The sequence below is a fragment of the Lonchura striata genome, chromosome 3 (assembly GCF_050655825.1).
Source record: "Lonchura striata isolate lonStrDom1 chromosome 3, ASM5065582v1, whole genome shotgun sequence".
NCBI classification, from domain to species: Eukaryota; Metazoa; Chordata; class Aves; order Passeriformes; family Estrildidae; genus Lonchura; species Lonchura striata.
The window spans coordinates 92,202,472-92,226,835 of record NC_140705.1 but is presented as its reverse complement, the minus strand read 5'-3'; the positions used below and the strand labels follow the sequence as shown (position 1 = coordinate 92,226,835).

General features: G+C 41.5%; 1 protein-coding gene across 2 annotated transcripts in view; it reads left to right on the top strand.

Moving 5' to 3' along the window:
* The window catches only part of SYNDIG1 (synapse differentiation inducing 1), a 58,475-nt gene extending 42,798 nt beyond the window's left edge, over window positions 1-15,677 (top strand). The window contains exons 4-5 of one of the 2 annotated variants that reach the window (XR_013339657.2): window positions 4,244-4,512; window positions 12,379-15,677. Coding sequence is in view for 1 of the 2 variants with exons in the window: in XM_021540260.4 (XP_021395935.1) it covers window positions 4,244-4,402 (159 nt within the window). In the remaining variant the exon portion in view is untranslated. Of the gene's footprint in view, window positions 1-4,243; window positions 6,029-12,378 lie in introns of those variants that run through there. The other variant, XM_021540260.4, reaches the window with a different exon arrangement.
* Window positions 15,678-24,364: the final 8,687 nt, after the last annotated feature.

Sequence of the window (24,364 nt, the reverse complement as noted above, 5' to 3'; positions counted from 1 at the left end):
CCATTTCTCAGGCCACTGCTTTTCACCTGCCACATCACTGTTCAGGAGCTTGGCAGGAAATTGTAAAGGCTGGAAGTTTAACATTGTATTGCAGGAAAAAGAAGGAGGTGCTCACAATGCAGGAAATACCACTTGAAAGGCTGGATAAAGAAAGGTCAAATTAAACTACAGAAGGACTTAAACTGTTTGGATCTGTTTGGAAGTACCTGCACTTCAGGTGACACTCACTCCCCATTGTTTCCTCAGTAAGTTCCAGATGGAGGAGGTCTGTTTGAGACTCATGTCCATTCCTCAGACCATTCTTCCAGCTGAAATTACAGGAACTTTGGAAGAGCTCTTTGCCACCACAGGCTGACCTTTCCATTATATGGCAGGCATAATGCAATTTTCAAATGCCTGGCAGAGCAAAGAGCAATTTGTCCTTTATTTAGTTCATAATTTCTGCCTGTGGAACTGTTTGGTTGGACTGCATAGACCCTTTGATGCTCTCCTCAGGACTGAAAACCATCCTGCCATGTCCCAGTCCCTGTGCCTAGTGTCTGTCAGCCCCACTCTTTCCCCAGCTGACTGGCACCTCCCTGCTGGCATTGTCAAGGTCCAGAGCCAGATCCTGACTTCACCTTTTACCCATCCATGTCTTTAGCAAAGGCTCTGGTGTCTTTTTCTCACTGTCAGTGGAAATAAATGGTGTAAGCCTGAAGGTGGAATTACTGCCCAAATATTGGAGATATGCAGAAGTTCAAGTTTAGGCAAGTTAAAAAGAGGAGACAGAGTGTTTGACTAGAAGAAAGATAGAAGATACAGGAGCAGAAGCAACATCAGTATGCTTCTCATTCTGTGCCTTTTTTTTTTTTTTGTGGGTTTTTTTTTTTTTTGTTTGTTTTTTTTTTAATGTTACTTGAAGAAGTAAAACTCAGAATCTGTCTAGTGGCTGCATGGAGCCTGTGTATCCCTGGCCTTTCTGGCTCTTTGTTCCCATGAAGTGAAAAGAAATCCTTTCACCACCTGACCAAAGGGGTCAGGATAATCTCTTCTCCTGCATGGAACCAATCCTGCTCTTCAGCCTCAGGGAGATGAGGCATGATTAATAATTGTGATCAGTGTGTTTCTTGTTTCCAGATACTCATACCAGAAGGTATTTTGAGAGTATGATATATGAGTCACTGTGGGATGCAGCAGAATGTTTTAGCCTTGCAGCTTGGAGGTACATTATTCATCTTCTCTTGGCCTGTAAAACCTGCAGCCCAGAGACACCCTGACTCTGGTCTGCAGAAGCTCAACTTGAACCTTCAGGGAAGTTCCTTGAAAGTGTTTCTTAAAAAGACATTCATTATTTTAGTGAAACAAAAGAAGATAATCTTTCCAGATCTCCTTACCCCTTCTTCCCCTACCCCTCCTCACTTTTCTGGCTTACTTCCAAAGCCTCTAAAGAGAAGATTGATTGGTGGCTGGTATTTGCAAAAATCCCTGTTTCAGCCTTGTAGCACCCAACCTTCATCACAGCCTGTGCTCCCTGCTCCTATCCAAAGGCTGCATTAAATTTTTATATCCATCATCTGGCTGCCAGCCACAGCCTTGCAAGGAAGGGAAGAAGTGAGTGGACAGAAGTACTATAAAACTCCAGAGAAAACACAATTTTGTTCATAAAGAACACTAACTTTTGCAGCGACTTTCAAGCATGTTAGAAAAGGTTAAGACACCTGGTGTAGCTTGATGAGTCTGTAGTGAATCAAACTCTTGCAGGTAGAGCATTTGAGTCTTCATTCTTGAACCAGTCTTGGCTACACTGTTCTCTGAAACAGATGTTGCTGAAAAAGCCATGGAAAAGATGGTATATCTGGGTGTGATGTGGCTTTCTGATCTACACAAAACATTTCTTGACCTCATGGATTTTGTCAAAGCACAGGGATCTCTCATGGAAAACTCAGCAGGATGTAATTATGTAATTTCTTTGTGTCAGATATGAAATGGGAGGGTTGGATTTGTCCCAAAACCAAGGGACTTTCTCAAAGTGATCAAAACCACCAAAGAGCTGTTCCCTGTAAAAAAAAAAAAAAAAAAAAAAAAAGAAGAAAAAAAAAAGAAAAAAAAGAAAAATTGTTCATTATTTGCTAGACAATAAACTATTCCTTTTGGCCTTATTTGCATTTTTTTTGGTAAGTATTTTCAGATCCTTTTAGCTTAAACCTGCAGAAATGCTATAATTTTCATATAATGACGTTGAGTAGCAATGTGAGGGTTTTACTAATTAGGAAAAAGCATCAAAGAATTTTCTTATCACTAAGCAAATTCCTCCAGATTACTCTGTTACAGATGAAAGTTGGCTTCTGTGTGGTTGGTTTCTCCATCTCAATGTAAATATTTTTTACCGGAATAAAGGGGAGCTATAGGATTGTCCTTTCCATGTGCCCTTACCAATGCAGTCTACAGTTAAAATCCCGTACAGGAGGGATTTAATTTTCCTAAATCACAAAATATGCATTGAGTTAAGAGGAAAATCTGCACTCAGATTAGGTAATTTATTGGAAACTAGAATTTCTGTGAAGGCGCAGGTGTGTTCCCCAAGCAAAATCTCTCATTTATCATAATGTCTGGAGCTGCATAATTCAAAATCTTCATGGCAGCACATGACTAATACAAGATACCTGGTTTTGGCTGGGTGAACATTTTAACAAGAAACTGGATTTTCACCATATAGCCAATCCTTTCACAAAGGTCAGGGCTGTCCTGCAAAGAGGTCATCAAGGAAAAAAAACTGTTGTTTTTGAGCAGGGTTATTGCTACACTGGAGATCTTACCAGGAAAAGGGCTACTAGTATTTGAAAAATCAGCTTTCTGAATCCTTTTGGATCTTTCAACTCATTAATTTTGGTAAATCCAACCTCTTCTATTGAAGCAATCAAGATATACTGTCAAGTTTTCAGATTATTTGACATTTTGACTAATGGTTTCTTTTGGCTTTGACTTGCTATCTATTTTTAGGTATAGAAATGCTGGTTTAAAACTTTATAAAGCTTCATTTAAAAGAGGTCAACTAAAATGTTGCAGATTTTTCCGTTACATGAAGTGACATTTCAGAAAGGCCAATTTGAAAATGTTCTATCATTTTTTAAACTTTCCCTTCATTTGAGGGGTTGAACCTTGGTCTATCCAAAAGTCCTGTTATGTTCATTGCTGGGCATTTACCTCAGTCCAACTTCAGTAGACAGGAACCTTCCAGATCCAGACTGGTTCTGTGGTAGGCAGCAGGTGCATGAGGAAAGTCTCTGAGGGGAACTGAATGACCACCTCTTTCTAAAGCTTTCTCTGCTTTCCTTGCCAACATTTTTAAGAGACCCTAACATGATCCCAAAAAGCCCTGGCATCTTTTAAAGTGATCTTTTGAGTCTTTGGTGGTTCCAGACAGGGAGATAATGAAATCTTTGGTTACCCTGCTGAGAGGCTTTGTAGAGTGAGTAGGATCCTTCACCACCTAAACCAAAGGACACAACAGCAGGTGTGTAAACCTGTGTTATTTCTATCCTGTTTTTTTGAAACAGCTCCCTCCAGCCTACAGCCTCGCCTGTGTTGTTTGATATTGTTTCTGCCTAAAATATTCATAAAGCATTATGCTTAAAAAATTAGGTTGATGAATAAGAAGAGACAGTTCTCCTAATAAAGTCATTGACAGAAAGGCCAAAGAATTTTTGGGTTTTTTTTTTTTAGTGTGTGGAAGCTTGTCATTTGGCTGCTGCAAATTGGTCTGAGTAGCAAAAAAATAAAATTAAAAAACCCAAACAAAAAAAACCAAACAAACCAGACAAAAAAAACAAAGACAAAAATAGAGTGGTAGATGTCTCTGAAAAAGAAAGTGTCCCAGCACATCAATCATCTGTGGAGATATACAATTAAAGTGGATTGAGGATTCCTCACTCTAATGAGGGAAGAAAGACTGTCTCAGAACTTAAGGAGCTCATTTGCTTATACAAGACCTGTCTTGTAGCTGACAGACTTCTTACTGCCTGCCAGGTGTCCCTGCTTGATACTACACAATGGTCTATAAAAATGACACCCTCCTTTGAGATGCTGTTGCTTCCATCACTGTCTCAATTGTGCAAACGACCTCACGTGACTAAAACATGTCTGATTGCTGACCAGTTTAACCTGTCACATCCCAGGATCCTGTTTCAGCCAAGAAATTAGAGTCACACATTTATTTCCAGGTGAAACAAATAAATATCTGGCATTGTTCTATCTCTTGCAGACAAACAAAGCAGTAGCCAAGGGGGATTTCCACCACGCAAGCTCCAGCTCCCGGCGAGCTCTCTTCCTGGCTGTCCTGTCCATCACAATCGGAACTGGCATCTATGTTGGGGTAGCTGTGGCTCTTATTGCCTACCTGTCAAAAAACAACCATCTATGAGCCTCAGGAAAGGGGGAAGAACCAGCCAACCCGGCTCCTGCGCTGCAGAAGTCCCCAGCACATCAGACTGCGTGGTTTTCCAAAAAGAGACAAACACTTTCTGGGGGCAGGTACAGGATGAGATGGGCTTGTGCATTGTTGTAGGGTGGGAAGCTGGAGGGGCTGGGGGAAGTTTCACCATTTGTGATGCACAAGTCTTGCTTATCTTCATCAACCCCTGTACAAAAAAGGGAAAGTAAGAGCAAAAGAGAGACAAAGACTGAAAATAAGAAAAAAATAAAGGGAAGGAAGATGGGGGAAGTGTGGAGAAAGGTGTTTTGCCTTTGCCTTCTTTTCAATATGGTGTTTACAAGCATTGGGCAAACTGAGCTGTTTTCTTAATACCTTCTTGGTCACCTGAACTTTGCAGCCAGCATGAGCTTGTGCTTAATTTGCTTGTTAAGCACGGCACTGAGATCTGGGAAAGCCTGGACAACGACTGGTTCTCTGAAAGAGCAATATAAAAACAAGAGGAAAAACATGGATTCTTTTGTCTTTTGAATGCAGGACTCATTTGCCTAAGGGTGAACCAGACACCTCAGTGTAGAGTGGTATTACCTACTCTTCTTGTTTCGGATAGGTTTCCATGGAAGGAGAAAAGGAAATTAAAAACATTTTTACTTCCTTTCCTTGTTTTTTGGATTAAGGTGTGCCCCACAGGCCCACTCAGTGAAGAACAGCTGGGGTTACACAACTGCATGACTTGGCTCTGCAGACAGAGTACAATTTTGAAGTAACGTGAGACCCGCTGTAAAATTAATTCCTCCATCCAGTCACATTGTGATTACAGCACTTTACTGTGGCATTATTGCTCATCTGGGCTCCACCTTACTGTGGAGACCTGCACAGCAGTCAGTGCAAGAAACCTGGGGAAAAACGCAAACTGAATTACTAGTAAGTTTTTAATTTAAAAAAAAATCACGGTAAAGCATGGGAATTAACCAGAGAAAGGAATGCTTCATACATTTCTGGGGTCCTGCTCACACACAGACCAGTGAATACCACTCAGATCAGCAGCTCAGAGCTCAGCTGTGCATCAGGGACACAGCATAGCCATGGAGAGACAAGTCTGTTCCCCAATAAGCAGAGCAGTGGTAAATTGTAGGGGAATTTAGCCTTGTCCTTCCTTCACTGACTGAAATGAACATTTATTTTCTTCTTTACTTGCTCCCTGGACTCAACTGTTTTTTGTCTTACAGATTTCCCTGCAGTCAACTATTTTTTTGTCTAACCATTTCGTCCCACCCCAGGGTGTAACAGCATAGACATATATATGTAGCTACATATATATAGACACAGAGAAGGGAAAACCAATCAAATCAATGACCATTTTATTATTCAACTGCCTCGTGTTTTACAAACATGGTTTCTTTGAACAAGGATGTCATCAAAGATGTTTTCCTCCAAGTCTGTATTGTGTATCATCTTTGCTCTGAGACAGTTTTTTTTTTTTTTCTCTTGTTTTAGGTTTCCATTATTTTGGTCTGAATTTGACTTCTTTTTTTTTTTAGGGTGGGGAGAACAAACACATGCAATCCTATTTTTCTGGTAACTATACGGTTTATTAAAACACATGGTATACAGCTACTGGTGCTTTGTGTGACACTTTTTTTGGGGTAGATGTGAAGCTTTAGTCTGAGTGAAACTTAGCCTAGGACACCTGGTCCAGCTACCTCGAGAGGTGCTTGTATGGACCATCTCATGCTGTCCCTGGACCCAAAAGATTGTTGTAGTCACTGACAGGTTTTTTGCCATTGAATTCACAAAACCATTGAATGATTTTCATGGGATGGGAGCTTAAAAATCATTTAGCTCTATCCCCCCTGCCATGGATAGGGATTCCATCCACACTGGATGGCGAAGTGTTGGGCTACAAGCTAAACCTGGAGACTGGCAATGTACTCTGCATTGTCTCTTCTGCATATGTATTATGCATGATTCATGGGAAATCAGTCAGTTTTTCTCATAAAGCCTGAGCTTTGGAGTACATGGTATTGAATAAAAAAACACAGATTATTCCCTTAAAGGGAAAGGAACTAGTATTTCCTAGCCTTGATTTGAAGTATACCTGGAGTTCAAAAAAATTAGAAAGAAAATACAGGTACTGTAAGGTCATTAAGCAAGCCTAACAACAATAAGAGTAATGTAATTTTAAAACTAATCATATGGTTGAGGACTCTGCCTTATTATCTTTGGTGATTGTGCTGACTGAATATTAACCTGAGAGGCAAAAGCCAGCTCTGGAGCTAGGAAAAATTTTCCCACAAGGGCATCCTTAAAAATACAATAGGGCCCCTTGCGCCCAGCTTTAAAAATAGCACTCCAAACACAGGGAGTTCAGCTTTCCATGTCCCCAGGACCCCTCAGTGAACAGCAAACAGGAACAGCAGCACTGTGTGAAAGACCTGCATAGCAGGAGTGCTCCTGGAAACATCACCTGGCTGAAAGCTGATGTTTTTATGCTTCACATCCTGAAGCAACCCCCAGTGTGACATGGAGCTGGCACTAGGAATGGCAGTCCAGGGTGATGATCAAGGAAGCTAAAGGGGGCTTGCATTCTTGGGAGGTGTACCCAGGCCTCACTGCAGATGAGAGTGGGGATAAAGCTCCCAGTGATTGCTTTTGTGCCTTAGTAGGGGTCCAGTTTGCTGATTGTCTGAGCTGTGAGTCACTGAGGAGCTGAACAGGCACCTGTGTCTTCCTAAGAAAAGTGATGTTGTCATGGCCTGCTGCAACATCTCTGGTTGACAGAGCAGATACAATCATTTAAACATCTAAAATCCTCTAAGCCTGTGGCATGATGACTAGAAACTGCTTCCAACACCTACTCTCTCTGAGACAGCACCAGTTTACCCACATGGTCATTCTCTCCTCATCCTTGGGGAAGAGCAGGAGGGGTCCATATGCAGTGAGATCCTGTGTTTGGATACAGGGACATCCTCTTTAGTTTACAGTGGATCTCTTCCACCCCAGAGAGAGTGGAGAGAAGCCTTTCTGAAGTGAGACTTTTTTGCCGTATTGGCTCAATGAGGAGATGTTAAAGAAATGGCACTGGTGTCTTTAACCAGATGACAAGCTGTTGTGATACCTAAGAGCAGATGCAAGGAAAAATCCCAAACTGTTACGTCCAGGGTCAGAAAGCTTCAACTTAATTGTATAATGTAGGATGTCATTGTGCATTAACCTCAAAAGATACATGAGGAGTGCTGGAGAGTCACTGAGAGGGAAGAAAAAAAATCCTTCTTTGTAAAAGTCTCAAAGTTCAAGGGAACTGAGACACTCAGCAAATAATTTGCTGGGTCAGAGACTAATATTACATCTGTCATCTGACAGGATTTCATAATTCCCTGGTACCTCCATAGATTTTTTTGTGCCTTCATTTGGGAATCTCCTAACCTCGAGCATTTTTATAGCTCAGTCTGAAATTAATTTCTCCCATCATCCAGGCAATTCCCACCACAGAGCCAGCTTGCAAGAGATCTCTGCTGATTGTCTGAGGGCATAGTTTGGGAACATCACTGTACACCAAGGGTGGAACAGCAGAGGAAGTGACAGCCACTTTCTCTGGGCTGGCTGCCACACATCTCTCACAATTTGGGAAATGCCACCTGTTAACTTGCAAAGGAAATTCAAAGGCAGCCAAAAATGTAAAGCAATTAAGTGCCTTTGAACTTTACTGTAAGGAGGATATGAGAAAGGGCACAAAGAGACAGTGCCCTGTGTTTTAGATATCAGAGAACATGCACTCAGGCTGCTGAAAACCCCAGCCAGTGCTGGGACCTCAGTCAGAGGGAACAATAAGCCAATCTCAGAGATCATTACACTTGTCTAAGTAAGGCAAGACCACAGGATGAGAATCTGCAGAAAGGTTGCACCTGAGAGATTTCTTCAGGACAAGATGCAATCTAAATATCTATCTTTGGCTTAGAGAGCTTCAGATACAAGATAGGAGGCAGAGGTGGAGATGGGTGACAAGAACAGTGTCAGTTTTACTGATTAAACCAACCCAGCCCATTTCAGCACCCTGCAGCAGCATCTCCCAGTATCCACCAGCACAAAGGATGCTCTTTGCTGGCTTCATGGCTTTGCTCACAGATGCTGCTGTAGTTACACAATCAACAAAGCATGGTCAGGCAGTCAGGTCACTAGTGCACAAGGTCCTGCTCCCATTGTGCACAAAAGAACGTTGGGCTTTGCTCCAGACATGGTGGCATGACTCAGTGCTGCAGACATCAGGATCACAGCGGTGCCAGAGGAAGGAGAGCAGGAGCTGCCAACACTGTTAAAGCTTAAGCCTGTGTGGTGAGCACAACATATGTCTGCTGTTTACTAATCATGAGGCATCTCTGGAGAAACTGCTCCAAGCAATTGTCAGAAGGTGGGTGGTGCTTCTTCATGCCATCACTGTTCCCTGTTTGGACATGTCCAAGTGTACTTATATCCAGGTGATCTACTCTTCAGGATCTGCAGGAGGAAGCAAAGGGGAGGAAAAGGCTCAGTGAGTGAGATGTTGTGAGGTGGGAGGTAGGAGAGAATCTGTAGTTTGCTACGTCCAATTTATGAGTGTACACAGCCAGAGTGCCATGTGGCTGGGAAGAAAGCCACCTTCTCTTGGCTGATAACTTGGTGTTTCTTTGGTCAAAACCCTCCCTCTGAAGAATTTCCTTGCAAGTAAGAGACTGAGCTTGAGCAGAGGAAAAGCATCTGAAATGAACACACCAGATAGATTACAGCAGCCCTCCCTCCCCAAAACAAAGTCAGATGTTTGCATACACATTCAATTTGTCCTTCCAGAACACTCAGTGGTGTTCCACACTCCTCTTTCAGACTCCTGCTTCCTTAGTGCTCTATAGGTGCAGACACACATCCATACATTTATATACATATTTACAGGTACCTGTACACAGACATATCCATACTTACATACAGGCATATGTGAAATGCTGAAAGAGAAAGTGATATCAATTTTGTTCTCAATCAAGGACCAGGCTGCAACTTCAGCAATAAAAATAACAGCAGTGCTGCTCAATAATCACCTGCAGAGGGGATGGCAGCCTGTGAGAGCTGGACTTTCCCAGCTGTATTTTTGAGTCAGCTGTCTGCTGCTTCTTTACTCCCTTCTACCTTTTCCCAGTGCATCTTTTGATGCCACTTAGTGGGGTCAAACTGGTGGCTGTGCATGGAAGTGGTAGTAGCACATCCTCAGCACCATCCCTTCATCGTTTTCCAATGGAAAGGACACAGCCCTAGGGAAGCAGGCCTTGATCCAGCTTGGCCATGGATTTAATCTCTGTCTTTTGCTAAGCCTTCAGAGTTAATCTAAGATGTTTACCACCTCCCTGGAGTCATCCTGCCATATAGAATCTCCAGGATTAAAGATGGTGTTCTGTGTATAGGACTTTAGAGTACCTGGGGCTACATTCCTTTGCTCCATCCTAGAAATGGTTTATCCATCATGTTTTTAGAAGACCTGCCATAGTCCTGGTGTATTTATAATTTTCTACTAATTTGAGACATACTCAAGAAGCAAGAGTGATCACAACAAATAAATAAATGCTCAAAGGAGCCAACATAGGCTAGCTAGTATAGATTTTCTTTCAAAAACAGTTTAATGAACCAACAGCTTGTATTATTACTAAATTGTTGGTAACCAGTGGCAACCCACAAAACTCAATCATGAGTAACCCAAAACATCTCATTGAAGGCTGAACATGCAAGAGGAAGACTTTTAAGATAACACCTAACAGTGGCACTTCCAAAAACAGGCTGAAATGTGAACTCCCACCAGTAACTTTCAAGTAGCCAGTGGCTTGTTGAAGCATCAAATTGAAAAAAAAAAAAAAAAAGTCCAAGCCTGTTATGTGAAGCAGACAGAAACTTGGGATAAAATAAACATTCTTGGTGGCACTCAGAGCTCTGAGGAGCAGGGTGCAGATGGACCTTATTTCCATTTATTACCAATTCAGCACCATGATTTTGGTCCTGTTCAACAAGAACTTTCATGATGACAGATTCATGAATAGTGTGATTTACTGATACCATAGGTCTGGCTGAATTCAGTAGGAACATCCAGAAGCCAGATTCACAAATAGTGTGGTTTATTGAAGCAAAGGGAAAGCAGTTTGAGGTTGCTGGTGATAAATGCACAAACTACAGAGTGTTTCTGGAGAGAAGGTATCATAATAAAGATTTATTAGATATATACATTAAAATATTTCTGGGTCTGTTCCAATGCAGTTGGAGGCAAAAATCTCACCTAAAAGTATCCTTTGTTAGAGGGAGAGAGAAAAACAGAGGTGTTTTTCTCCTGTTTAATTCTTCCTTTTTTCCTCTTCTCTTTTATTTTGCTGTGAAACCCCCTCTTTTTTATACAACAATTTTTAGTCCTTCCCATAGAGAATGAAAACTTTATGTCATAGGCTGGGTGTTGGTGACAGAGGTCATACATGTAAGGCATGCCATCTTTTCTCTTCATTTGCATTCTAAGGGCCGTGAGAGTTAATACGCAAATAATCCTTAATGAGGGTCTTGGTTACTTTTGGTCATCATTTATGGTGGATACAAAAGGTTAAACAATCACTTTGGTTCACCCCAGACATCATTTTGTTGTTAGCCCTCGCTCAAGACAGGTGCAGGATCAGCAGGAAGCCCTGTTCAGGCTTTTTTTGATCATTAATTCATCACTGATTTCAACCAACTCTGTAGCAGGTGTGACAATTTACCACACCTTTCTTTGCCTGCTGCCCTCAAAGAGAGGAACCTGTTGGCATTACCCTGGCACACAGCAGCAATTGTTTTGTGTTTGCTAAGAGCATTTTCCATCACAAAATAAAATTTAAACACAGAGAAATTTGGCTGCAGGAAAGTGTTCATTTCAAGGACGTTTTATAATTGAGAAAATAAAAAGCAAATCCCTTTCACAATCACAGACTATTTCACACTGATATTTTGGAGATGCAATGCCAGGTACTTCCTTTTGAAATTATTTGTCTGAAATATTTGGTACTGGTCCAAGTGCAGTTCGACTAGCAAAAACACATCTTGAATTTTCTAACTGACTTTGTTTGACAGATCCAAACTGAAATTGTTTAAAACACTTTGTTTGTTTATTTTTTTGAGAGAACAGGGAAAGCACAATATTTTTCTGGTTTGAGCCAAGAAAAACTGTTCAGATTGCAATATCAACTTCTCAGATAGGAAGTCCCATTCACAGATTTTTGTATTTAATTTTTCTATAGAGAAATTCTCCATGGCTTTGTGTTAGTTGTCCTAAGCCACCTTGCAGTTGCCTGGAGGTAGTGGTAGCAGCTCAGTAGGAGCCCATTTCTAAATTCCCAGGCCAAGGTGCCAGAGACATCTTGAGGAGGACACTGATGTGCCATCCTCACTTCTCATCTCCAAGGAATTGTCAGCTGGGGGCAGCTGAGGAATGTTCCATTAGCTGGAGATGCCCTGTATCTGTTTCTGGACTAGCCCCTCTTTCAGTCTAACACCAAAACATCTTAAGAGGCATTTGGGAGGGACTCAGGGCAGGGTGTGAGAGGTCAGGGTGGAATGCCTTCTAACAGCTGAGCTGCAGGCTCATGGCCATGGCCCAGAGCATCTTTAAAGGCTGCATTCTTGCTTTGTTCGGCAGGGGAGTTATCTTGAAAATGGATTTCCTGTTACTTTCACTTCCTCCCTTATCCATCAACGCAAATTATCTTTTCTTCCTTCTTTCTTGGCTTTCCTCACCACAGACACCATTGGTCAGCTTATTCATCTGGAATCTGGCATTTGCTAACTGATCTGATTAGAGTTAATTACTAATTATTTGTATTACTGCAACCCTGATGTTATATGCACTGTGGGAATATAATTTAATTACGGAATAATATCAATCAGATGCATAAATTAAAATGTTCACATATTAATATGAACCGATTTTCTACTTTCAGCTGTATGATCTGCCAGCCTTGGAAGAGAAAAAAACCTCTTTCTCCAGCTTTTGGAAAATGGGGAATTCTCCAAAATCAGGGAGAGGGGCTCACGGTTTAATGAATGGGACAGTTCCCAGTGTGTAAGAAGAATTCTTTCTGGAAAGATTTTTAACAAAAAAAGCTGTGACTGAACACCATTTTAAGCTCTACAACTCTCTCCATGAGGATAATTCTGGGCAGGATTAGGTGCAGGATTAACTCCCACTTCCCAGCTTTGCACAGATAGCTGGCACAAAGCTCCCTGTCCCCTGAATGATATTTGGGGCAGATGTGGGCCTGGAAGCTAGGTCAGGGGTGAGACAAATGTAAGGAAATGTTTCTCCTGGGAAAACACCCTGCAGAAACTCAGAGCAGGTGCTCTCAGGCTCTCCTGGCCTGGTTACTCCTGCTGCTCTTGACTTGGGAAAAGCCAAATGTGCATCCAAGTTTGTCTGCCCCACCCCTATCACCAGCCCACTAGGAGTTACCCTGTGTGACCTTCTGCCATGCAAAGTGGAGCTGTGGCCACACACCACCCTTAAAACACCTAAAAACAGCCACCCTACAAATTGGGCACACACCTTCCAACCAAAACCAGCCAGGGCAGGAGTGTTCTCCCAGAGTTCCTCCCCTGGGACTCAGGAGCTCAATGTTTCAGTGCTCACACAGAAGACATCTTTTTTGCAAAAGTTTTTGATTATCAAATTCCAGGCAGGCTCTGTTCTCTATAAGCTCTGTATCTTCCCTGGCAATCCTTTTTCTTTGAGGTCCCAGACTTGAGTTCTCCCAAGGTTTAGGTGTCCTTTCCCGTGGTAACCCAGGTGCGAAGCCTAGCAGCCATCACCCACAGGTGGGTGGGACAGTTCAGTGCCTCCCTTCTAACCACAGGTTTTTGGACAAAGCAACAGCTACAGCGAATTTCCATCTTCTCCTGGGAGTGGAAGAGCCTTTGCCACACCCTGGCCCCATCTGCACCCAGTCTGCTGAGAAATGGTGAAACTCACCCTTCCAAAAGACTTCCAGCAAATGCTGAGGGACTTAGAAACTCTGCATAACCCTGTGGATGCCAATTTACTGTTATTGCACAATGTCTGTTGATGAAAGCAGCTGTGGAACAATACCAGGTAATGAATATATTGGAGGGAGCAGAAGATACATCTTGAATGTCTAACTAGATCCTGCTTTGACTTCAATTTCTCTGCTTAATCGTGGGTGTGCTGTATGCATTCACCACACATAATAGAACTAAATCCAGGAACTGTTTGTAACACTTGTTACCTCTGGAGAATTCAAAAATTGAGTGAAAGGAAAGGTACTTCTGTTTGTGGAATGTCAGCTGAGTGCTTATGAATTTCAAATGCTCAGCTACAGGCAGGGACTGAAATACCACCATCTCCTGCTCCTTTCTACACGTCTTTCTTCAGAATTAATTTTTTTCTTTCTTCCTCTGTTCCTTTGATTTTCTCCACTGTTGTTGATGTGGCTTGCACCTACAAAAAAGCCTTGAATGCCATCAGCATAAGAAAGCTTTGAATACACCAGTGTGGAGCTTGGATAGCCAAACACTCAAATCACAAAACCAGGATACAAGTGCCTGGTGAGAAGAAGTTTAAACCATGATACCTTTTGTCCTTTGGTTTTCACTTTTTGTATTTGTTTTGGTTTTGGGTTGTTTTTTTTTAATAAAGTTTTAGTCCTTTTGAAAAAAAAAAAAAAAATTTAGTCCCTCTGTCATGAAAACAGAATATTCCATGAGCGGTTCCCACTTAGACACTTAACAGTGTCTGTCCTGCTCATCCAAAGAGAAGGTTTTAGGTTTTTCCTGCTGTCCTTGGGTTCCATGAGCCACTCAACCACAGCAGAACAGAAAAGGATCCACTGCTACCAGCTCTCTTTGACCTTTGGGCAGAGGACAAGCAGAAGCTGATTTGTGTGAGCAGCATGCACCAATCTGATAGAAACAAGAAACATCAATTGGTCTGTGGGCTTGGATCTCTTCAGCCACCAGTTCTGTGTGGAAAACTACAGGGAGCTTCTGAGCATCCTTTTATGCTGTGAATTCCAAAATTATAACATTTCACACTTGCAGACAACTTCAAAATATTTATTTCCATTCACCTGTGCTAACTGTTCTTACTCTTTAAGACAGTAGATTCTTATCCCAACATTATTTTGTAAAAATCCATTCACAGGAGTAAATCTTTTTATCTCCTATGATACATAAGTTGTGTTGGAATACAAAGCTGAAGAGAATTTCAGCTTTCTTATCTTCTTCAAGTAGTCATACTTTCTGTGTATCTGTGTACATATATATGTATGTATTTTTAGCAAATGAAGCAATAAGTATAATTTAAAACTTCAGAACTTCAGCTAACAGAATTATATGGTTTATACAGAAACAGAGCTTTACAGCTCCTGCTAATTAGTACATGACTCTGATGGAGCAGCTGAAAAGCTAGACCAAAAAAGTTGCATTTAATTTTATAACTTAATTTCAATCTACAAATTGGACTCCCTTGGTTAGTTTTTAATTTTATGTTTAAATGCTAAGGGAATATTAAGAACTAATGATTTCCAAAATTTGTGGCTGTAAAAGTTACCAAGACAAGGTTTGGTTTCATCTTGACTTGTCATGTTTTCTTCTCAAAGGTGAAAAAAAAAAAAAAAAAAAAGAAGAAAAAAAGACACAGGGAAATGAAGTTTTTGAGGATAAAGCTTGAAGTGAAGATGAATTGACAGCAAATGCCAAATAAAATAAGCAGAGAATGACAAAGGAGTGGTGAAGTTACCTTCTACAGACCATTTAAATTTAAAAAAAAAGAGAAGTTTTTTCATCCTTATCTATTTCTTCTCACACCACACACAATTACACCTCTGTCACAATTCCTGTGATGAAGAACAACCAGCTCTGATTGCTGTGGGGATTTACTGTTGCACTTCCCTTACAAGCAGGCTTTTTTGAACAGTGAGAGTTATAAGTCCTTCAAGAGCCTGCTTGGATGAGGTGCTTAGCTGGGCTGCCAACCTTCTTGCAGGCACTTCCAGAAGTTTGTAACGACCCCCTCTGACACTTAGACATGCTAAGGTTTCACTCTTCAGTCTGAAAAACCTGGAAAATGCAGACTCCAGTGCCACTCAGACTGTGCTGTGAAACCTGTCATTGTTTTCCTCCTCTGCTTTACTACACCTATGCAACACGTAAGCAAACATGCCGTGAAAATTTCCAGCCAAACACATTCCACTGGAAAAAAACCCACAATAAAATCTACTGTTAATGCCCTCGTGTTCTCCATCCTTCCTTTGACTTTGAGCCTGCCTGTAGGAAGCAGAGCCCTTCCATCCACCATGTCCCCACCTCTGTAGCTTGGCTGGATCTCAGCACCCAGGTCTGACCCAGCCCACCCAGTCAAGCCACACGTGAGCTTGAACAGCAGAAGCATCTGAGCCCTGCATGAGTAGCAGTCCCAGCCTCCAGACATTCCCCTCTAATGTCTCCTCTACTCTGAGGGGACATCCTCCCTCCCTAGGCTGTGGAAATTCTGGTAGCCCCCCAGCAAAGAGAAAGGGTCATAACACACAAGACCATTCTGTTAATTAATTTGGGTAAAAACTGACTTCTTTTTGGGGAAAAAAAGCAAGGTGAAGTGACACAGAGTATGAAGTTGTAGTTAAAGCCTTGGTTACCATCAAAATGAGCGCTTTCATCTGTATTTTTCTAGTTTGCCCAGTCCAGGAGATTGAGGAGAGCTATAAACCCTCCCTCATTAAGGGATGAAGAGAAATAGCATTCCCAGGTCTGCCCTGATTCCTAGTGTCTTGGTTGGAGGTGTCCTGCGGGTCATCAACATCAGGATGGCTCATTCTTGCACCTGGAGGTTGCTGTCCTTCAAGACCCATCAGCTTTACCTAACCCACTTTGCCCTTCAAACTGCTTCCCATGGGATCCCCTGCTCCCCTGCTCTGAGGCACAGCTGGGACTCTGGTTTCCAAGAAATTCCTGCTTCTGTCTTCCCAGAATAGCAGAGCCCAGCACAGCATAGTATGGTACAGGCTAGCAGCAATTCGACAAAACTGTAAAACCACAAGCAGAGTGAAAGGGATAAATAACATCAATCCAGGACAATGCTGTAGAAATCTCCCTACAGGATCTATTCTCTGAGGAATTAAAGGGAATACAAGGCAAATCAATTGGTTTTCATGGAAAATAGGCCTTGTCAAGCAAACCTGATTTCACTCTGTGATGAGATTACAAATTTTGTTGATAAAGGGAACTGTCCAGATGTAATAGGCTTAGATCATCAGAGTGCTTTTGACTTAGTATGAAATGATATTTGGGTTTAAAATGTTGTACTATGTAGCATCAATAAAGCATGAAATAAACAGGTTAAGAACTGCCTACCTGACAAATATCAAGAAGAAACCAGTCTGGGGAAGCCAGAACAGCCCTGGTGAGGTGGCATGAAGAGCAGGACTATGCCCAGAACTCTTTGCTGTTTTCAGCCATGCTCTGGGTGTTGATGCAGATAAAACTGACAAATGAAGCAAAATCCAGCCGGTCAGCAGAGACTGGTAAGATGAGGCAGGGATATCAAGATATCTAGGTCACTGAGGGTGAGGGATCAGAACTGGCTTGAATATAGTTATGTGTCCCAAAATGGGAGTTGCAATGGCTGTAGGGCTGAATGTGGCCTCACAGAACAAGGATTGGCAGAAAGACAAAAATCCTTGTCTACCAATCAATGGCACGTGGCTGACTTTTCATGCGGTGATGAGGACATCAGTTCTGGATCATCAGGAATAAAATGCAATCTTCTGGAACCTGGAGATCAAGAAATCATGGAAATGTCAAAGACAGAGAGGAAAAATGCTACATAAACTATCCAGACCAGACCCAGCCTCTCACACACAGCTCCTTGCTGCAGGTAGGGGAGATTGGAAAGGATAATCAAGCATTAGCAGTGCACTCTGACACACAAATAGGCCTGGGAATAATGGGCTGTGCTACTTCTAATTTACAGCTTCCTAGCCACTGTAATTTGCAATTTTTCCCAAATGAGACATTTGAATGTTAATTGTCTGCTACCAATTGCAAGATGGGCAGTACACGTCCTGAAAAATAGCACCAGCCCCTTTTGGGAACATTAAAAAACAGCATTGTAATCTCACATGGGCATTTTAGGGGCTTAACCAACCAAAAATTGCAGTTCTTCTTTTTTTTTTCTTTCTTTCTTTTTAAATTTATTTTAAGAACAGCAGCAAGAAACTGCCAAAAGTGTCTTTTACACCATGTGGAGCTTGCCAAGGTGAGATCAGCAGTGCTACCTTGAGACACCTAGATAGCATTATTTTGAAGATTTTGTTGTTTCTTTGCTTTTATTTTTGTTTGGTTTTGTTGTTTATTTTTTTAAAGAAAGGTGGGGGCAGGGGGAAAGGAAAAAAGAAGAAATTCTTTCCAGCAGACACGGACAAGAATTTCTGTCTCAGAGAAGGCTATATTGCAGTGGGATGTGCAGGAAAAAAAGAGGTTCCCTGCCCTACAGTCAGGATCAGGCATCACCTCTTCATTACAATAATTTCTGGTGAACATAAACACCTCACCACCACTGAGGGTACATGTAGGAAAGCTCTCCCCATTATGTGGGAGATGAAGGAAGAGGTTTTATTAAAAAATGTTGAAAGGCCCCTAAAGGTCTTATCACTGATATGTCTCACAAACTGGCATGCAACTGGGTCCTCTTCTGTCTTCCCAAAGACAGCAAAACCTGTCCTTGGACCCAAGGACTGGAAGATTCAGGAGAGAATTTCATCAGGACTGGGAATGTGACAGGGCTGTTCATCAGGTGGGTGGGATATAGCAGAAATTGAATCCTAAATCACATGGTGGGGAAAGGCTGTCCAGTATGCTTTTCCTGTATATGGGCGAGCAGGGTTGAAATGGCAGCTGAATAGTGGGTTTTCACAAGCTAAACCTGCATGCTTTAAACCTGAAGCATCCCTGGGCTGAAAGCTTATTTTTCTGTCCATGCACTTGCCATGAGAACAAAAAGCTGCCCTACAGCCAAGCCCTTGTAGTTCTAAAACACATGGCACACATCTTCCCTCAGAAACCTAAAATGTACTGCTCACAACACTAAAGCTAGATGTTGTTCTCTGTTTTCAAAATACTGATTAAAATTTCATCACAATGTTTACAGTAGGTATTTTGAACATAATTATCACTGTAACCCAGGTCTCATTTTAATAATTTCTTGCTCAGTTTAAACACCTAAAAGCTTTGCTATACTTAAAAGGTAGAAACAGTAGACTCTCATGCAGGCTGGGATCATTTTTCAGCTTTCAAAGAAGAAAAGCCAAACCTAAAAACATGATAAATACCTCTGAATTCCAATAGCTTTTAAATGTAAGCTTCTCTTGCAAGTAGATTGCATTAATGAAACATGAAAAAATGCACACATCAAAAAGAATGCACACTTAAGTTTTAGAGATTGAGCCTGATGACTTGTGAAAAGACCCCTCAAATCTTCCCCAGGTGTTTGTCAGTCTGCTGGCCTGTGAGCCAGCCCAAGGTTTCATTTTGAAATTGGTTTATAGGATTCTTACAGAAACCTGAAGAAAGTAGAGTGCTAATGAAGTGTTTTTATCCCTCTGAACATCAGGTACAACTCAAAGCAGCTGCACTGCAGCGTTTTCCCTCCAATGGCCCACTTATACCTCCTGAAGGCTCCAGACTGAGCCAGGCTGGAAAATACATTTCTGCCTTTTGTGTTCTTAGCTGGCCGAGGGGGCAGGGGCTGTGCAGAACTGTGGAGTGCATAAAACTGACTGATGCTCACCTGCAAGCACAAAGAGCTACAATTGCTCCTAGGCCATTGCAGACAGATTTCCCCTGCCAGAAAAAAGCAGGATCCCCATAGGTCAGAGCTGTTATTAATAATGTAGAGAAGTCTCATTGCACACCATAAGTGCTCATTTGACCGTGATAAAGACAGTGATGAGAGGAAGCACAGAGGCTCCTCAGTTCAGTGTGAATGCTGCACCTTAAATCACAGAACAAATTAAATTCCAAGAGAAAAATGCTATAAGGCACTTGGCAAGGGTGCTGGAGCTGGAGAGTTATTTACAGTTTCTTTCTTTCAACAGCAAGTTTTCTGAGTGAAGCTAAAGCAAATATTCATTGAGGAATCTAATTTGTAATAGACATTGAATGCTAAAAAAAAACTGAAGGCAGAGGAGATCAGACATGCTGGAAAGAGATAGCTTCATCCACATTTAAATTATTGACCCACAGACTTCTAAATAAGCTCTCAAGAAAAACATATAACAGTTCAAAGTAAGATATTTGGACATGCAGGATGAATTCCCCTTTATAATATTCTATCCCCAGCCAGCACACTGCATTAGTGCACAGGAACTCAGGAAATGAAGATTAAATCCTTCAAAACTATTATCTCCCTGTTAAAAATCAGGATAAGGCCAGAATAATTTGAATTTTACCATAAAAGCAAAATTGAGTCAAAATGCCATTTAAAAATGGCATAAATTACTCTCCACAAACAGGACTGCCATCTCATGACCAAATCTGTACTTCCCAGGTTTTTCTTTTCTTCAAGTCCCTTGTTTTAAAGTCCACTAACTCCAAGATAACAATTTGCTGTTCTTCTTGGTGAGCACCTAACTTCCACTGTGAACATGAAATATGAATAGTTGGATCTGGAGGATTAAGAAAAAAATTAGAAATGCAACCTTTCATGTATGGAAACTGTTTAAGTTGAAGGGAAATGTGGGCCTGCTGCTGAATGGGGTAGGGGACCTGGTGACACAGGGCACAGAAGAAAGTGAGGTGCTGAATGAATGCCTTCTTAACTTCAGCTTTTATTAGTAAGATAAATTTCAAAAATTTTAAATTTTTGAATTTTTTGAAAGTTCAATTCTGACAATTCAATTTTGAAAATTTGAAATTTTTAATTCTTTTTTTCTCCAGTCCCTGGAGACCAACAGGAAAGTCTGGAACAAGGGGGAAGAGGATCAGGTCAGAAAATGCCAAAATAAACCATGGTGGGATGCATTCGACAGTGCAAAGAGAGGTGGCTGATACATCCCAACCTACATCCCTAAGGTTCTCTCTGCTCCAGTGTTTGACACAGCTTTGGTTCAGGGCACAGAGCACTGAGCACTTTGGCATTTTTATCAGCTGCCAGCAATGCCCCACTATGTATTTTACCTGTTTGTTTGTTAAATTGATCCTTATTGGTTTGCTTTGGCACTTGGACAAAAAGAAGTTAAAACTCTTAAAGAAGTCAATGCAGTTGCTTAAGTGAATCCAGCAAATACAAGTGCCAGTCTCAGAAGGAAAACATACAAGCACTTTAAAATAGCAACACAGCCTCAGATGACTCATATTCATTGAATTTTAGAACAATTTTTAGTGGCGTGGACCTCCAGAGGTCAGTTAGCCCATCCATCTGCTCAAAATCTGTCTAATCAGTTCAAGGGATGCTTGTCAACTCCTCATGCATTGCAGGCTATGTTTTCTAAAGCCTTTTCCAACACTCTCAGTACATTGCAAGCAGAAGACAGCTACTACTCCTATTATTTACAAGAGGGAACTGGAAGAAACTGTCTGATCAGAGTTGTAAATGAAACACGAATTCTCTCCGTGGGTTTTTGAATCCTTTTAATTCCAGGCTGTTCTGGATAAGCCTTCCACAGAAAAGACAAGATGGAGCTCATCATGGAGTGGGTACAGCGGCACTGGAGATGCTCTCCATCCACTTGCTCACCATTAGGCCACAACAGAGCCCCTAGAACAAGGCCAAAGACTCCTGGGGGCCAGGGAAGACAATCTCTGAAAGGAAACCCAGACATAAGGCCTTTACCTGATCAGAACATCTCTCTTAGGTGCTGCTTTCCACTAAGTGTGATCCTGGGGCATAAAGGAATGAAGAACAACAAGCACTGGGATCACACACAGTATTGTCAAAGCTGTTAATGAGATATTTGGCTTCATTGGTGATGTGCCAGCCTGCCTCAAAGACAGATAGCAAAGTGAATGGATCAGGACAGGGGAAACAATGACCCAGATGTCTAACAGACAGTGGCTTGCAAACCATGACAAAAAGAAGATAGAGAAGAGCAAAGAGCTCATAAAGAATATTTCTGATTCACAGAACTCAGCAAAAAAAGATTAGCTGCCCTCATTTGAATTTTTGACTACAGAAGAGAAGAAATAAATACAAATTTTTAAAATAAATTTTAAAAAATCCTGTTCTTGGCCATGATATAGGGACAACCAGATAGAAACAAAGCAGACTTCATGTTTCAAGATAGAGAAAAAAGAAGGGTTCTGAAAAGAGAGAAAAAATCCTTCAGAGTTCTGGAACAGATGTCTTATTGTGTAAAACATATTCCAGAGCTCTTCCCTGTATTCAATCATATCAATGTAGGTTATCCAAGTTACTGAGAAGTGTGAATTTTTCAGTCTTAAAAAAAAAAGCAAAATACAGTTCAGCACTGAAAGCTGCACATATCTAAAAGGAATACAAATCAATCACTCAGGAACTTCCCTCAGGACAGAGCAGAATCACTCACTGTAAGTCTACAGACAGCTGGGTAAAGGATCCATCCTAACTAAATCAGGAGCTGGGGGCCGGATAGAGAAACCACTGTGTAGCATTTCAAGGCTTGAATTTATTATAGAAGGGGATGATACAGAACCATAATGAGCTGATCCAGCTTTAAGATCTAGGAACTATGGAGTCCTGCTTTTATTTTGGCAGCAGACAATGCCTTGGATGCAAGTCCTCAGAACTCCACTGCACACACTATATCTGAGCTAAGTAAGTGGGAACACCAGCTGAGGATACAGCTTATGGGATGGAAATTTACAGAAATGAAGCTAATTAGCAGCTTCCCAAACTCAGCAATATTCATCTGACTCTGCTGCACTGAGTATGCTGAGAACACTTTGGCTATAATTATGCAGCCCTGTTCATCGCTCCACTGCCCAGACCAAGGTTTATAGAGTGACAGGAAATTTTTGGTTGTTAACCCTGGCTGTTAGTTACTGCTTTTACTTCATCTTTTCCCAGTCACAACTGATGTTTATGTTTCCTACTTGGTTTATGAGGGTTTCACAGTAGCATTTTAGGCACGGTTTCCATCTGGCAGCATTGCAAAAGACCCATTGTCCTTCTTGCTTGGTAGGATTCTTCATCTCAAAGGCAGATTCAGAACTGCAAGCTGGGGAGGTCAGCTTAGATTTCCCATTTCTCATGCCAGCCTTGCTGAGCAAGACAAGGCAGTTCAGTTTCTTCCACATATTCCAGTGTGACTGACACTTCTCTTGGATCCAGGAACTTTTTGCTTTCACCCAGCAGTTTTACAAGGTGATCTTCAAGGCATCCAGAACTGCTTCATCATTGCTTTGTAAAAGGACACTTATCTTTTATTATCATGTGCTGATTGTATTGCAAACAGGCATTACCCTCACATTATCAGCTGCCTCTGATTTATCACCAGATTTATTTTAGTTCCATAATGGGGTCAGATTTATGCTTTCATTTACTTTTATGTCTTAAAGAGACCAGCACAGGGAACACTTCTCTTCTGTCCTGATATTTTACTGAAAGCCACTTCTTTGCTGTTTTCTAACCAGAGTTCTCTTTCAAACAATCAAAATCTCCCTTGCCACACAGACAGAAACGTGGCAACTGATGCTTTCACACAAAATTTGGACTTGACTCACTACAGTATATGCCACAGAAACATTGCTTTTCTACACTGAGCAAGTACATTTGCCAAGAGACAAAAAGAGAAAAAAGAGTGAAATAAGGAAATCTTCCACGCACTATCACCATAAAGCCTTCTTAATTAACCAGACTCTTGATAACATGAATATCTCTAAATCAGCAGCTATTTTTTCACATAGAAATCCTTACACCTTTAAATGTGACAAGTGAAACCGGCATCGATCCAGATGGAGTTTTCACAGCACATCTTAATTTATCATCTCATGTAACTCCTGGGCATGAAGTGCACCAGGAACCTCAGCCTACTCTGCTATCCACAGAGTATCAGGTGGAACCTGTTACAAGCTAGGAATGGAAATGGAAGCACAAAGCAGCAGACACAAGCCCCTTCCTGGCTGAAGCAGAACTGTGTCAGAAAAGAATATTTGAGCTACATCTAAGAACTCTGTGCAATATCAGGTCAGGTATAAACAGTAAAGTTATCCATCTCACTGCACTTGGTAACCTAGGCTATTGCTAATAGACTCATTTCCATTAAAATATTGGAAATTTCTCCACATTGCACTTCCAAAATGGTGAATGCCTTGATTTAAGCTTTTCTCTGGCTACAAACATTTCAGCATGCATTTTCAAGTAGTTTTCTCCCCATTTCCCTACAGACTTCTCACTTGAGAAACATTAAATGCCTCCTCATTTTGCTTCTTATATCTTCCAAAATTTTTTATATTACCATGGTTTCAAACTGAGAGGACAGAATTAGAGTAGGAATAAGAAAGTTTTATAGAATGGTGGCAGTGAAACTCTGGAACATCAGTGAAGTGTAAGTGCCCAGAGATCATTGGAAATATTCATGGTCATGTTGGACAAGGCTCTGAGCCACCTGGTCTAGTTGGAGATGTCCTTGCTCATTGCTAAGCAGTTGGACTGACAACATTTAAAATGTTCAGTTTGAGTCTACTGCAAACTGCTCTACAATTCTGTGATCCAATATTTCTCCCATTTGCTAGATGAGTTTAGAGTCAAAAGGGGTCAAAAGCCCCACAGCCTGCTAGAGAATGGAACACATTTGAGTTTTTTGAGAAGCACCAGGGCAGCAGCACTGGGACCCTGATTTAGACCAGGATCCTGCTTGGCCTGGGTGCAGTACACACTGTCCACCTGCATGTTACAGTCCACCATAAGAGATGCCTCTGCCCAAATTAAGGTGAAAAAGAGAC